Below are 14665 nucleotides of genomic sequence, written 5' to 3' on the forward strand. Positions count from 1 at the left end.
TGGATGCAATGGTATTGAAGGTTTAGCTTAGTGTATTGTCACAAAATTGGAATACAATTTTGTCCAGGGGGTACAGGGATTGGACAATGGATGGTAGATTAATCCGGCCTCTAATTCTTAATAATTGCATTTAGAAGCTGAAGAGTAATTGTAGTAGAATGTATTGCAGATTATTTTACCATCATTGTCGTTTCCCTCCCTGAATTTATTTTCGTTATTTGCTTTATTCAATACAGCGTGGCAATTATACAGCCTTTAAAAAATATATAACAGGTTTAAGTAAAGAAATTTTTGAGATAAAAAGGTTCATTAAGTCAGTGAATAAAAACATAAAAAGTAAATTAACCATATTCAGTTCTTAGGATTGTAATAATCAAAGTAGATACTTTAAATAATGACAAGACGGACTTAACTACTTATAGAGTAGCGGCGCTACTAAAAATTATTTTAAAAATTAAAAACATGTATCAAAAAATGAAAAAATCACCCACAATGTCCACACCCCAAAGTTAAACCAATTTTGGAATTAGAAAAAGAAATAGCAAAGACCTCATAAAAGATATCGTATTTAAAATGTTAAATCAGCCAAAAAAGTAAATTCTTTTCACAGAAACAAATTTGGAAGAACTTTAAAAGATCATTAACGAAAAATAATCATTAAAAATATCCGAAACATTTAAAGCATTGATTTTTTAGAATAAATATAAAAAAATAATAATTTTCTAAAGCTGCCATTAAAACATAATTAAAATGAAAATCATAAAAGATATGAAAAGAAAAATCCATGAAAGTTTTTTAGTATCTGATAAATAAGAATGGGGGAAGGGCGAAATAATAATTAATTTAACCCCAATTGACAATTCCCTCCCAGTAAAAACTTAAAATTATCTCCCTTCCAATTAAATTATCCCTCTTCAGTTGATTCTATACAAAAGTTGCTTATAAACATGAAAAAAGTGTAAAATCATTGTAAAAATTGTAGCTTCTAGTCTTTATACTATTTACATTACTATCATTGTTAAAATGTATAATAAGTTAGTTCAATAAGTCATTTCATTATTAAAAACTTTTTAAAATTCATAGTAAATTTAATGTTTTTAAAACTTTAAAAATAAAGAAAATTAAAATTCAAAGTTAAAAGATATTTATAAAAATTACTATTTTAAAAATTGAATTCTAAGGAACTCTCTGATAATAATGAGTTTATAAGCTTTTTAGAAAAAAAAGAATGACTTTATAAAAACCTAGATATCACATGTTCTTATACAGGAACCTAATTCTTAAAAATACATTTACAATGAGTTTTCAAAACATAAAATGAGAGGAAAAGCTTAAAATATTTTTAGGTTAAAGTTCCTTTGTAAGCAGTAATTTTACTCATCTTTTTTCATTTCATCCTTTTTTTCTTTGTTCTTAAATTGTTGAAAAATGTTTTCATTTGAACCTACAGAACAGACTTCATTTGTTTATACTTTGTCATTAAAAGAAAATTTCATAAATTTTCTAAATAACTTTTGTAGATTTTTTTAGAAAATTAATTTTAATATTTTTCCCATTGAATAATTGAGTTTAGAATGTCCTCATCCTCCTCCTGGAAAGTGCTGGAAGGTGTGGGATCCTGTGTCAGGGGCGGTGCCACTTCAACGGCGGTGGTGTGGTCGCCGGCATAACTGCTGCCGCCGGTTGGCGAATGTGAAGACTGATTACTGCGCGGCGATTGGTGGTGGTAGTAATCCCGGTAACCGGCCGCTGGTTTTGGCGTAGAAAGAGCCGGCGATGAGGAGTAATATCCGCTGCTGGCCATGGAGGAGGTGTCGCTGTACACGCCGGTGTATGGCGATAACGGCGAGTGCACGTTCATGGGACTGTGCGGCATTGGGTAGGGATAGTGCGGCCAGCCGCTGCCTCCCATGTTCGGCGGCATGTGGTGCCCGTGGTGGGCCATGGCGGGATGGTGGTGGTGGTACGGCGTACTGCCCAACGGCCCAACCATCATCGGCGGGCTTAACATGCTCTTGGGCGGCGTAAGACTGCGGTTAGCATGCTGTAAATGCGGCCCGGTTGTTGTGTTAGCGGCTGACAAAACGGAGGAAGAAGTGGGTATCTGTGTTTGCCCGGGGGTGGACGGCGGGCTCAAAAATTCTCGCGGTGTGCCCACAGACATGGATTCCTGCTTGACGGCGGCAGTTCCGGTACCGCCTTGGCGGCACATGACCTCGTGTTCGGCGAGCAATGTGTGCAATTGTTGGATATAGTCTACAGCGCTTGCCAGGATTTTTACTCTAAAATAAAAACAATAATTTAAAAAAAGATTATATATTTAAGATTTTTATCATATGAAATTTTTTGGTTTGATTAAAATTTTTATTGTCAGTAAACAAGAAAAGGTTTTATTCTAATTATATTCTTTGAAAACTTAATCAGTAAAAAGTTTATTAGGGATATTAATAAGTTTATTTCTTTTCAGAAAAATATTGTATTAGTTATTTATCGCATTATAAATTTTAAGATTAAAAACCAATTTTGTTAGACTCTAACTTTTTGCATGTAAAGTTTTAAAATTGATTTTGATCTTGTTTTAAATTCTTCATTTGAATAATTTCAAAAATATGCAAACAAATATATTTTGCCTTGAATCTTGATTATAACTGTTTTACATCGACAAGATGCAAAATAATATTTTTAAGGTGCATTGGCCAAATATATGCTTTTTGCTTTTTGCATCTAGAGGATCCGTATTCGAATAAGGATTGGGGAGAAAAATAGCCTAAACCCATAACAAAACCTGAATCTTAAAATAAATAGCTCAAAACCATCCCTTAAATAGAGAGCTCAATCGGTACAGTAAGCTACAGACAAATAGCTACAATACATAATAGAATAATTTTAAATATCAAATAGAATGAAATTACCTAGAAATTTTCTTTTGCTGTGCTGCGACTGGAATATTACACTTGAGCTTTTCAAAGCCCATGTCAATCTGTTTCACCCGGTTCCTTTCACGGGCGTTACGCCGCACCGTTTTCGGCGGAGTTTGTGGCTCTAGCGGGTAGCCCTTTTCTGGGTGGAAGGCGATTTTTCGCTTAGCCACCATTTTTATACGTTTTTTTTGGGTTCACTATAACAAAATATCTTCAAAAAATGTTTACAAAAAAGTTTCTTATTTATAGCATTTTAGTTAACATCTAAATGCTATTTTATATGTGTTATTTTATAACTAACAAACACGCGTCTTTTCTGCGAGACTACCAAAATGCTACTGACACTGACTTTGAAGAATATTAGTGTAAATATCAAGCTACCGAAGATTTTGGTGTGTTTTGACCCCGGCCCTTGTAGTAGGCGCGCCCTTAGAGAGTAGCTTAAACGGTGGCTGTTTCACGCAAGCCGGGGGGGGGGGGGGGGGGGGAATGGATGTTGCAACCCCTGGCATGACATTTAACCCGGGACCGGCGCGTGCACGGACCGATAACAAACATGTAACACGCGCCGAAAATCAACATATAGGCACTATTAACAGGGGAAGGGGGTTGCAAGTTGAAGGGGGGTCGTGAAAGGCTTGAAAAAGGGGGAAATAAGAAAAGCATATGTATGTACATATAAAGGCAATAGCAAATACGGGAAATTACATGTTTAGAAATCAACCAAAAATGGGGGCAGGGGGGGTAACTACTTTTTAGGTTATCAAGAAGGGGTGGGGGGAGGGGATAATAAAATATGTATTATTTTGTTGTTGGAACGGGAAGGGGATAATTAAATATAGGTGAGGGGTACCCCACCCACCCCTCCTACACCCCTTGCTGAGTGGCACACGACTCTAGTTTCATACAATAATTCAACATTTCAAATAGCAAAATAAATTAGAAAAAGAAAAAGTGGACAGAAAAAGTATTCCTACTTTATATTTTGAACTAGCAGCTACGCCCCTAAGAAGCCTCTAGGTGCACTTAAGGTAGGGTGAGGCCAGATGACTCCCCCCCATTTAAGTTTGGGGCTAGGGCTGATTTCTCGTAGGAGGGTGAAGAGACCCTCCCCCGAAATGGCTATAAACCTTCTCTGGACCTATAAGAAGCTTCACTGTGAATGAGAACCATATAGGTTCAGCGATTAGCGAGATCCTTTGCTACAGATAAAAAAGCTTACTACTTTATATAATAGGATATACATGCCTTAATTTTTAAAGTACATTGCTCACTTCTATTCATTTACTTTACTTCTTGAAGTATTTTTTATATTATTTTGTTCTTTTACATTTTACTGTTGCTTTTACGTTTCCTTTCTTGATATTTAAACTTTATTACAGTTTACTGCTTTATTTATCTTTATTCTGTTATCTCATAAGTTATAATGATGTTATTGTGCTTTTGCTAAAGTTTGAATCATATCTGTTTTGAAAAAACTTTGATATATTTCAAGGGTGAATGGAGCGCAAGGGGGTTAATTTGACAGAGAAGCTTTGAATGGGGGGGGGAGGGGGGACTTTTTGTGCTTGGTTTATATTCAGCACAAATGTGCACTATTTGCCAGTGTTTGCATTTGGCAGGTGTTGTTGTTAAACCTCAGAAAAATTGCTCTTTAAAATGGAAATAAACTTAACCTCAATTCTAAAAGAACTACTTTTGCATGAATTAAAATACGCGTTGGAGGGAATATTATTTTCTTTCTCTCCATTTACCTACCCCTGCAGTTACACATAGAACAATGGATGATAAATCAATCACCCTTAATAAATTTTGGAGTTTTATACTACCTCTGGTAGAATTAAAATGGATTTTGGGAAAAGAATTGGTTGTGGATTAATTAAACTATACATTATCGCTTGTACTAATAAAACAAGCAATTTGCTTTTTTTACAATTTTAAAGCAACGTCTTTTGGCATCAGGGTAAAAGTAAGGATTATAAAGTAGAAGAAGATGTGCATTGACATCCGCACATATATCTCATAATAAAATCATCAAAAGAGGCCTTTCCAACATGAAAATAGCTTAAAACCATCACAGGATAAGTTGGTCTTTAGAAGCACAGTCTAATGGTTTAGCAGTTACCAAGATCTTAAGCTTCAGACATACAGACAAACATCACTCTACTTTATATTATAGTTGTAATACTTGCTATTTTGACAATTGACATTGTGCGGTAGGGAAGGTACACCCTAAGAGAATATAGTATAAAACGAAACATAAAAAAGATTAGGAGGGTTTTTCTTGTTTTAATATTATATAGCTCCATACATGCAAGCGTATTTTAGAAGAAAAAAGGTAAGAACAATTATGTCCTTTACATACCAAACGGATGAAGAATATACGTGGATGTTATGACAAGGGAAAAATTAGCTTGGTAACTTGGAACTCATTTATTGGTCAGTTCGTTCAACTAGTTCGACTAAAATGGGAAAAAGGGGTAGAAGAGTTATTTTAACCCGCTGCGTGTTTCATTTTCATAAAGAACATAAAAATGTTGTGTAAGATCCCAGTAATAATATATCCATTTAAAAAGCATAACAACATTAAGGTGGCAAAATTTTTAACTAATCTATTAATTAATAGCCAGAAACCATCCCAATACATTTTTAAGAGGCTTTATACTCAATTGGAGTAGCCTTTTTTTACAAGATCATTAGAATTATATCTATATAGGATATCTAGAACTATTATTGACATCCCACACCTTTCCCTAGAGACTAGTGGAGCAGCAATTAGTGCTTTTAATATTGTAGTTATTATAATGTACATGCGGGTAGGTCCCTAGTTTCTAAACAGTATGAGAAAGAAAAAAAGCTTAAGAACTTAATCGGTTCAGCGGTTAGCTAGATCCTAATTAAAAGAACAAAAAACTTACTACTTTCTATCTAAATTTTTTTGTTTTTCTGTTAAGATCTCCCTGACTACTGAACCGATTGAGTTTTCCATTTTGCGGAGCTGCACTTGGGCCTAAGATATTAATTTTTAGATTAAACCTTTAGATGATTTTTCTAACCCCTACAGATACCCCACCTTAGATGATAGGAGCGCAGCCGTGTTCACTGTATAAAAAGTAACAAGCTTGACAAAAATAACTCTAATTTTCTCATAGACCTAGAATGTTTTTAGCTGCCAAACTACTCTATAATTCTCTTTGTCTATCAGTTAGTCTGTCAGTCCGACCGTAACACTATGAGGGAAATTCGATTTCCTCAGCTTCTATTGAAGATAGAAGACTGTGATTTATGGTGATGATTTCCTGTATCAATGAGCATCAAGATTATAATTGACTTTGTGCGTTAGTCTGTCGGTCGTGCATAAAAAGACATTAAAAATATTTTTTATTATTATTCTAGAAAGGTTTCGTGATTCCTATGAATTATTGCAAATTTATCAACCAAATATCTTCTCTTTTATTCATTTTGTCTGTTCATTTTATATGCTTCACAACTTATGGATGTTGTCATCCTTGTCTAAATTAGAAATTTACGTAATGTAAAAATCGTACTCTAAAAGTATATATTTTATTATTTTTTGTTTGTTCTTATTTTGAACAAAAATAACATTTTGTTTATGAAATAAAATTTAAATATATCCGTATTTTAATCTAAAGGTCAAAAAACGGAGTATTATAAGTCATAAAATTTTTTTTATTTAATTTTTAGGATACGGCAGCCGTTATTTGGCAGCCGCATTTTTTGTAAATCCGCACTAAGTTGTCCATCCAATATAAACATCGATTATAAACAGAACTTTCCCCACAGTGTACCTTGTTGAGCACTGACACCTTCCCTTCTCCAATTTTTTTAATAAATCGAAAATACAAGGGGGTAGTTTTCGGTTTTTTTTATTACTTAGGTTAGGACATATTGGATACTGGGTAGCCCCGCATAAGTTATGCATAGAAAGAAAAAAACTACCCCCCCCCCCCCATATTTTAGATTTATTTCAAAATAAGGGGGCGGGTTTTCAGTTCTAAATAAGCACATTGTGTGAAGAATAAACTATAAAAGATAACTGGAACATTTAAATATAACTGAGGTGCCTAAGCAATCTTAAATTTTCCCGACTAAATATAATACCAGCCGATAGGGGGACAAGGTGTCTCAAAAATCAGCCATGTAATAAAAATGAGGAATTATCCATCTCTTTTTTTAAGGTTTTCTTTCCACTTCTACTCCCATCTCCTTATTTTTAAGACGTCCTTGCTGAATTTTGAGACACTTTGTCTTCCTACACCAGCCGTTGCTGTAGTCAACCGGCGATGCTGATCCACCAGCCGCAAATTTTTTTTTATTTTTGCGGCGACAGACACCTATTTTATATATTTTATACATTAAAAAGTACAATAGCCACTTGAAAAAATATATCATAGAAAAATATTATTGCCCTTTTATCAAATTTTGAAATATTAAAATATGACGACATGTAAATTTTGAACAGAAAATTAGAAAACAGAAAAACAATTGATTTTGTCCCAAAAAAAGTATTTTTTATACGAGATTATCATCAGGTTACTTCCCCCCCCCCCTTTGTAGAAAAAGTTAATATTTTCCTTGAATGTCTAAAAAAAAAAATGATTACTTAACAAGAATAACAACATCCATGAGTAGCAAAGTACAAAAAGTCATTAAAATCCCAAGAAACTTTTCACAACTGTTTAGATTTCAATATATTTTTGTTGCTCATTGGTGTAAGGAATCTTTTCAAAAAATCAGCCGTATATCTGGAAAAGCAGCAAAGAGAAACTCACTTTTCCATTTAAACATAGCTGATGGGCTGACTTTTTTAATTATAGAGTAGCTTTGTCACAAAAAAAGGCCACCCCACCTTTCCTAAAACCCCTCAAACATTATACTTTTTTACTCCTATGCCATATCCTTTTAAAAGCTACCCTAGCTTAAAACCCTTAAACTGGTTCTAAGGACTCACATTTCTCTGTGTTTGTATTAAAAGATCTCGCTAATTGCTGGGCTAATTCAATTATGTGTTAGGGATGACTTTTTTATAAAATTGTTAACAAATTAAAACATCTTCTATTAGATGTAATTATCAATATTCTACTGCAATTATAGTCTATATAAGAATCATGGATCCAGCCATAAAGCTTATCTTTCTTTCATGTAAAATTAGACGCTATAGACGCGTGCTTACAATATCCTGCTAAAGGGACTAAAATTATGAAATAAGAATATAATTTGTAGGGTCCCCCTTATTTTAATTTTTGAAGAAAAAAATAATTATAGTTCTCATTGGGAGGGGGATTTTAACCCTGCAAGGCTTTATCCCTCCAGTGTACTATCCCTGTGGGGCTCCGTTACAAGAACTAACCTAAACAAAGAAAGCATAAAGAATACATTGTTGTCAATAAAATAAATTCCCTTGGACCATAGGCAATATGGATGTTTTCCTTCAAAGTACCTAAAGAGCACAGAATTCCCCTACCGCCAAGATTTAAACAAAAAAATAACCCCTGAATGGTTAACCAATAAATATTTTTTTTCCTTAGAACGTCTATCCCCATCTCTTCTGAGGCTATTACAAAAAAAAGGCTTGAAGAAGAAAAACCCGCGGGAAATTTTGCTTGTTAAACTATTTGATGTGCAATCTTTTCCGCGCAAATGTATCACTTTATGAAATAACAATTAATATAGGATATAAGTGGATTTATTGACAGGGTAATATATGTCGCCAATTTAGCTTGCTAAAAAGTCGGGTTGGGATAGGGAGCATCGTTATTATAGCCAGCTACGAGTGTTGCTTTATCGATTGTCCCTACTATTGCCTCTCTTTCATCTACACTATGTCACTAGCGGCTGCACCTCTATAGCACAAAGGACCCTTTAAGAGGCAAATAATAGTTAAACTCAACTAAGTATATTTTATCTAAGGTTAAAATAACCTAAATCCATCCGGTAACCTACATTAAGTTTCCCGACACTGGAGAGCTTATTGGTATTCGATATCTTTACAGAAAAACAAATAAAACTTACTACTTTTTATTACAGGATTACCAGCTATGCCCCTAGAGACCTCTAGTGGCACTTTAAGGGGAGATATTTTTTTTCTATGGGTGATTTTTCTTGAGAGAGTGGTGGAACCCTCCCCCAAAATTGTAAAGGAGAAACATATCGGTTCAGCGGTTAACTTTTATATGTATAAGGATTGATTCTAATTGCGAAATTGAAACACGGTTGTGATGATATGCGGAATCGAATGCACACTAAACTATTTAGGGGGAAATTTCCCCTATATTTTTTGGTGTGTGCGCGAGTAAGTTTTTTTCATGGGTATATGGATAATGGATATACTTCTTGTAGGAATACTTCATCTAAAAAAGAACAATGCTACCCCTAACTTTTCCGCCAGTCAAAAATAATCATTATTGACACAATTGTATTGTTTTTATTTAAATAATTCAGAGGTGTTTTTTTTGTGTGTTCCTTTAGATCTCGCTAACTATTTTCAATTAATGGAGAAAATGGGTAACATTGTTTACTATAATTGGGAGGGTACAATAATTTATCATCGTATGTCCCATCCTTTGAATTTTCTGAAATTAATCAAGCCAAAATCTTTTTTCTAAGCTGGCCAAATTTACTTATTCCCCCCTCCATGGTTATGTGTTTATACTTGTTAAATAGATAAAAGAGACCCTTCTTTCTTATTCAAACAAGCTTGGCTTCAAATTATGTATAAGCATTTTTATGTTCATTTTTAATGCAATTTCAAGGTTTTTAAAAGGGCAAATAATATGAACGCCTCATAGCATTACCGACAGACATACGGTCCAAGTTAATTAAAAACTGAATGCTTAATGGTATAGGAAATCTTCACAAAAAAAATAGACGTCTGTTTTTTAAATGTATCGGAGAAATCACAATTCCACTATACTGTTTCTTACTGACGAGCGGACAAAGTGTCATTTCGAACTGTTTAGTAGCTTCGCTACTAAAATTATACATTTCATTTAAAAACATTTTAATATAAATATAAAATACTTTATATAAACTTTTTCTTCCAGACGATTTATTATAATGGAAGGGATATTTCATCGGCAGAAAAATTAGTTTGCCTCCAAATTTTTCCTCGATTGTTACCAGATATTGAATTTGATAGAAATCAATGTCTAAACTGGTGACTCGACCTATATGACATTAAGTAAAAGTGGCTAATGCTGACACTATATCAAAATATTGCTATTTTATTAATATTCTAACTTCCACCTTCGATTGAAATTAAATTTATAACTGTACAAAATCATTACCTAGGGATTTCAGCAGTAAATCAATACATTTTGTTTAACATCGGATTATTTTGTCCGACAGAAAAGAGGAAGACAAAAAGTTTATATGTTATTCAATATCCCTTTCTTAATGGGTTGTCTAAGTATAAATAATGATTTTCTAAATATTTACTATTGCTATAGAAATCTATAAGCTGCTGCGCCCCTAGCATCTAGGAACTTTGTATTTGAAGGAGCATTGAGCGGCCAAAAAAATAGGCTGAAACCACCCCAAGCTTTAAATCTGAACACAAAATATCCTAAAACCACCACAAAGATCTATTGAAAATTACCTTTAATAGATAACCAAATCGGTTCAGTTGTTAATGAGATCTTAAGCTTCAGACAAAGAACCCTTACTACTTTATACAATAGGATTGTATACAAAAGTAATTTTTTTTTGTCTCAAGCTTAGGGCTGCAATAAATATTGAACTGAGTTCTCCTTTTTTGGAAAGTTTTACATAGGTCCCATAGGATTTTAGGCTATACTGTTTTTACAGCTCTTTTTCTGTCACAATCTTACGCCTTTAAATACAGAGCCTTTAGATTTTACAATTTTCTTAAAAGATAAAAAAATGGAGATTTTACAAATAGGTAAATCAATCATCAGTATAATACAAAATATTCTATACAATCAAGGGATTTGAGGATAGCATATTAACCGTAAATAGTAAAAAACTATTCTGTTTTATTTGTATTATAAAAACATTTTTCTTATGCTATTTACAACGAGGTTTTACCCTCTACTGTTCTTTCTCCAATACAGCTTAAACAAAAATATGTGTTTCCTCGATTGAAACTCATTAATTAAAATGTTTTTATTCCTGTTGTAAAAGGCATGCTGTAATTGTTATCATTAAAAAAATAATACACCAAGAAGTTAGGAACTATACTACTCTTGACTCATAGAAAGTTCAAGCAAAATATGTTTTTTTTAAATAATAGAACTTTTAACCAAATTGCTTTACCTACAATATCTTTTAGGGATCATATACTGCATTGATTTTCTTTTAAAATAATTGTTACACTACTTCTGTACACAATTGTCCCAGTTTTATTTTTATATTTATTCTTACATGTGAAAGAACGCAGGGAGGGAGGGGACATTGGGCTGTAAATTACACATAGGTACCCGAAGTTTTATAACCGCGTTGCCTCAAAAACATTGGATATTTGAACTTGATTTGTTGGTTCCAAACTTTTCAACTAAAAATTTTTCTACAGAAGTGGTAAAATTGTTTTTCATAATTGGTAGGGATGTATATATAAATATCTAGTCCATTGTCTTATCCCTTAGGCTCCCTGGAAAGGAGGCGACGCCTATAATTTTCCGAGCTTTCTTCAGAAATACCATTTCAAGGAATTGAAAGGGATATATAATATAATATAGCCCAGTCAAGGTTGTGTATTCAGGTTAGATTATTATTGAAATGCGCATATTGTACAATAATTATCTAAGATCCTATTTATCAAGTAATAAGGTCTGAAACTTAAGATCTCGAAAAAGGTTTGTTTGAACGGATTATGTTTTTCATAAATGTCTTGGGGCAGTTTTAGGCGATATATTATATACGTTTATGGTTTTTATGTCTACATAAAGTTCGAATCGGTTTTACCTTCAAGAAAGCTTCATTAATATATGTATTTTGGTTGTTTTACGTATTTTCTTAACCTCCAATTCTTTCCCTAAGAGGGTAGGGGTGAAGCAACTTGTAATACAATATAGAATAAAGTCGAAGAATTTACATTTAAACTATAGTAATATACCAACGGTTTATAACTTTTTGAATTTTAATTAACAAACACATTAGAACATTTATATTTATTGCGTTTATCTATGATCTAACATATAATATAGGTTTTTATATGGTTTAGATATAAAACTGTTACCTAATATACAACCTTGGTGGTGCAATGGTATTCTATCTAAAGCTGTCAGATTATGTCAACTTAATACAAAACTTCTAAGTCATGGGATTACTATTTCAATGTTTAAGAAATAAAATTTGCCCCTTTGGTATTTGCGCGCTTTTCTTGTTCAGCATTTTACTTGGGAGGGATTGGACATTGGCCTTTAAATTATATAAACTGGTACCCAAAGCTTTATAACCACGTTATTTTCGTTAGCTTAATGAATTTGCATATTCTATGGAATATTAATTGGTTGCTTTCAAATTAGTAGAGTCCAAACTTTTAAACCAATAATTTTAATCTACAGGAGGGAAAGCACAAAAATTTGTTTCAGTTCTTCTTTTTGTAAAGTTTTGACAAAGTTAAAAAAATTAAGATTTTTTTTGGTCCTTTTTGCATACCACCTTCGAGAGATCCTAACCCAGTTGGGCTACCCCATCCAAGTTAAACCTAACCTATCCTAAATATAAAAAATAATACTTTAGCTTAGAAATAGACATGAACCCCCTCCCCCTATTCAATATGATTTATTTCTTTGTTTTAAGGGTAGTAGATGTAATGAAGTCATTATTTTTCAGCAACAGGATATAAGTGTGTTTGTAGCTTAAGATCTCGCTAATCGCTGGACTTAAATGGTTCTTCTTTACTGTGAAGCTTATTATAAGTCCAGGGAAAGTAAGTAAATTATTAATTACTAGCGGCTTCGTCCCTAGCCTCTAGGGGCTTTGCCCCAAGAGGTTTAATCAAACTAATTTTTCGTATATTAATTTTAAAAGAAAAATTTTTAAAAAATTTTTGGGGGGTGGGGTGGTTATTCGACCCCACTATTTTAATTTTAGTTTTTAAAAGAAAATTTTTTTTTAGGGGGTATTTTTCATTTTTAGGGGGATTTGGGGGTGTCCCACCCCCCAAGAAAATAGTTATAAACCTTCCTGGGACCTATCAGAAGCTACCCTGTAAAGGAGAACCCGATTGGTTCAGCGGTTAACGAGATCCTTCGCTACAAACAAACAGACACACAGACAAACAAACAGACAGACAGACATCGTTCTACTTTGTATTATAGATAATACTTTTGAGTATGTGGAAAGGTTTCGTGATTAAAACATAAATACTAATATAGAAGGACGAGGATATAAAAACATTTCTCGTATTCATTCGAATCCGGTGGATAGGAACCGGTTCTCATCCATACGAAAAAACTATGTCTAGCATCGTATTATATCCAGTTTTCTACGAATATAGAAATGTACAATCATAAGATTAAAACAAGTTTTTTTTAGCCGGTGCCTCCGGAAAGCCGTTTATAGTACGATACGAGAAATAACTATTCCAGTATGGCTTTGAAACCGATTAATATCCGCTGGATGTATAACATAGCATTACAGACAATTTTCCACGAATGTTAAAATGAAAATCATAGAATTTTGAAAACAGGCGAGAATATAGCATTTTCATTATAACATAACGGACAGACAGACAGACAGACAAAGTGAATTATAGAGTAACATTGTCCTAATAATATAAAACAAATAGTCAACATATTGTCAACAAATGAATATTTATTCAGGGATTTGAAGGGATAAGACAATGGCCAATAAATTGATGTATATCCCAATGATGATACACAAAATTAAACCTGACGTGAAGTTATAAATTACTGGTTGAAAAGTTAAGGACATTTATTGAACCAACCAATTAAAATTCGATAAAATGTCCCAAAAGCCTAACGAATAAAAAAAATTATCATATAACTTTGGGGACTAGTTTAATAAACAGTGCAATGTTCCCTCCCCTTCTGATATTTATTTAATTTTGGCCAAGGCACGCTTTGAATAGTACAGCTGTTCTTGTTTTCTTTTAATTATTTGAATCTTATTATGTAATTTAAATTAAAGTGTTTAAACTAGGGGAAATGGGGACATTTGACTTTGTATTTGGCCTGGTACCCAAAGTTTTATAACCTCCTTACTTATCTTATTCGTTGAGTCAACAAAAACTTTGGGTGCTTAAATTGAATTAGATTGGCTAGTTTCATACAAGAAGTGTTTAAACTTATAACCAATAATAATTTTAACCTACAAAAAAGGTAAATTTGTTTATCATCCTTGGAATTGTTTTTAAATTTACCGTCCATTTTCTTATTCCTTCCAATCCCTGGGTTTGTTATGCGTTAGGGTTATTCACTAGAGGTTAGGGGCGGTGTCACTAACAGTAAAAAATCATAAATATCTAAAATATTCAACTTATAATGGTATTTTTATTTATTTTGAAATATATAAAACAAGTCTTACATAAATATTTAAAATTGAGTCAAATTGACATTAAAATTCCCTTTTATTGTTAAAATATTTAGAAGTTTTAAACAAATTTTATATTTTTGAAAGTAAAGGTTTTATACATTAGGATTCTGTCCGTAGGCCGTAACGGATGGATATGGTGGTAATACAGGCTTGTTAAAATTATCCTATAAACTTGAAACCCAGAAAGCGCAGCAACTCTTATT

General features: G+C 32.9%; 1 protein-coding gene across 1 annotated transcript; it reads right to left on the reverse strand.

Annotated features, from left to right (window-relative positions):
• Nucleotides 1–554: 554 nt before the first annotated feature.
• On the reverse strand, nucleotides 555–3245 carry LOC145333579 (uncharacterized). The gene is made up of 2 exons (XM_080178739.1): nucleotides 2913–3245; nucleotides 555–2282 (listed from the first exon to the last, which is right to left on the reverse strand). Exons 1-2 carry the CDS (start codon nucleotides 3092–3094, stop codon nucleotides 1541–1543), a joined length of 924 nt encoding a protein of 307 aa, XP_080034865.1. The 5' UTR covers nucleotides 3095–3245; the 3' UTR covers nucleotides 555–1540.
• Between the last annotated feature and the right edge of the window lie 11420 nt (nucleotides 3246–14665).

This window comes from Acartia tonsa, chromosome 12, assembly GCF_053477335.1.
Source record: "Acartia tonsa isolate MP-2025a chromosome 12, ASM5347733v1, whole genome shotgun sequence".
In the NCBI taxonomy this organism is placed as follows: Eukaryota; Metazoa; Arthropoda; class Copepoda; order Calanoida; family Acartiidae; genus Acartia; species Acartia tonsa.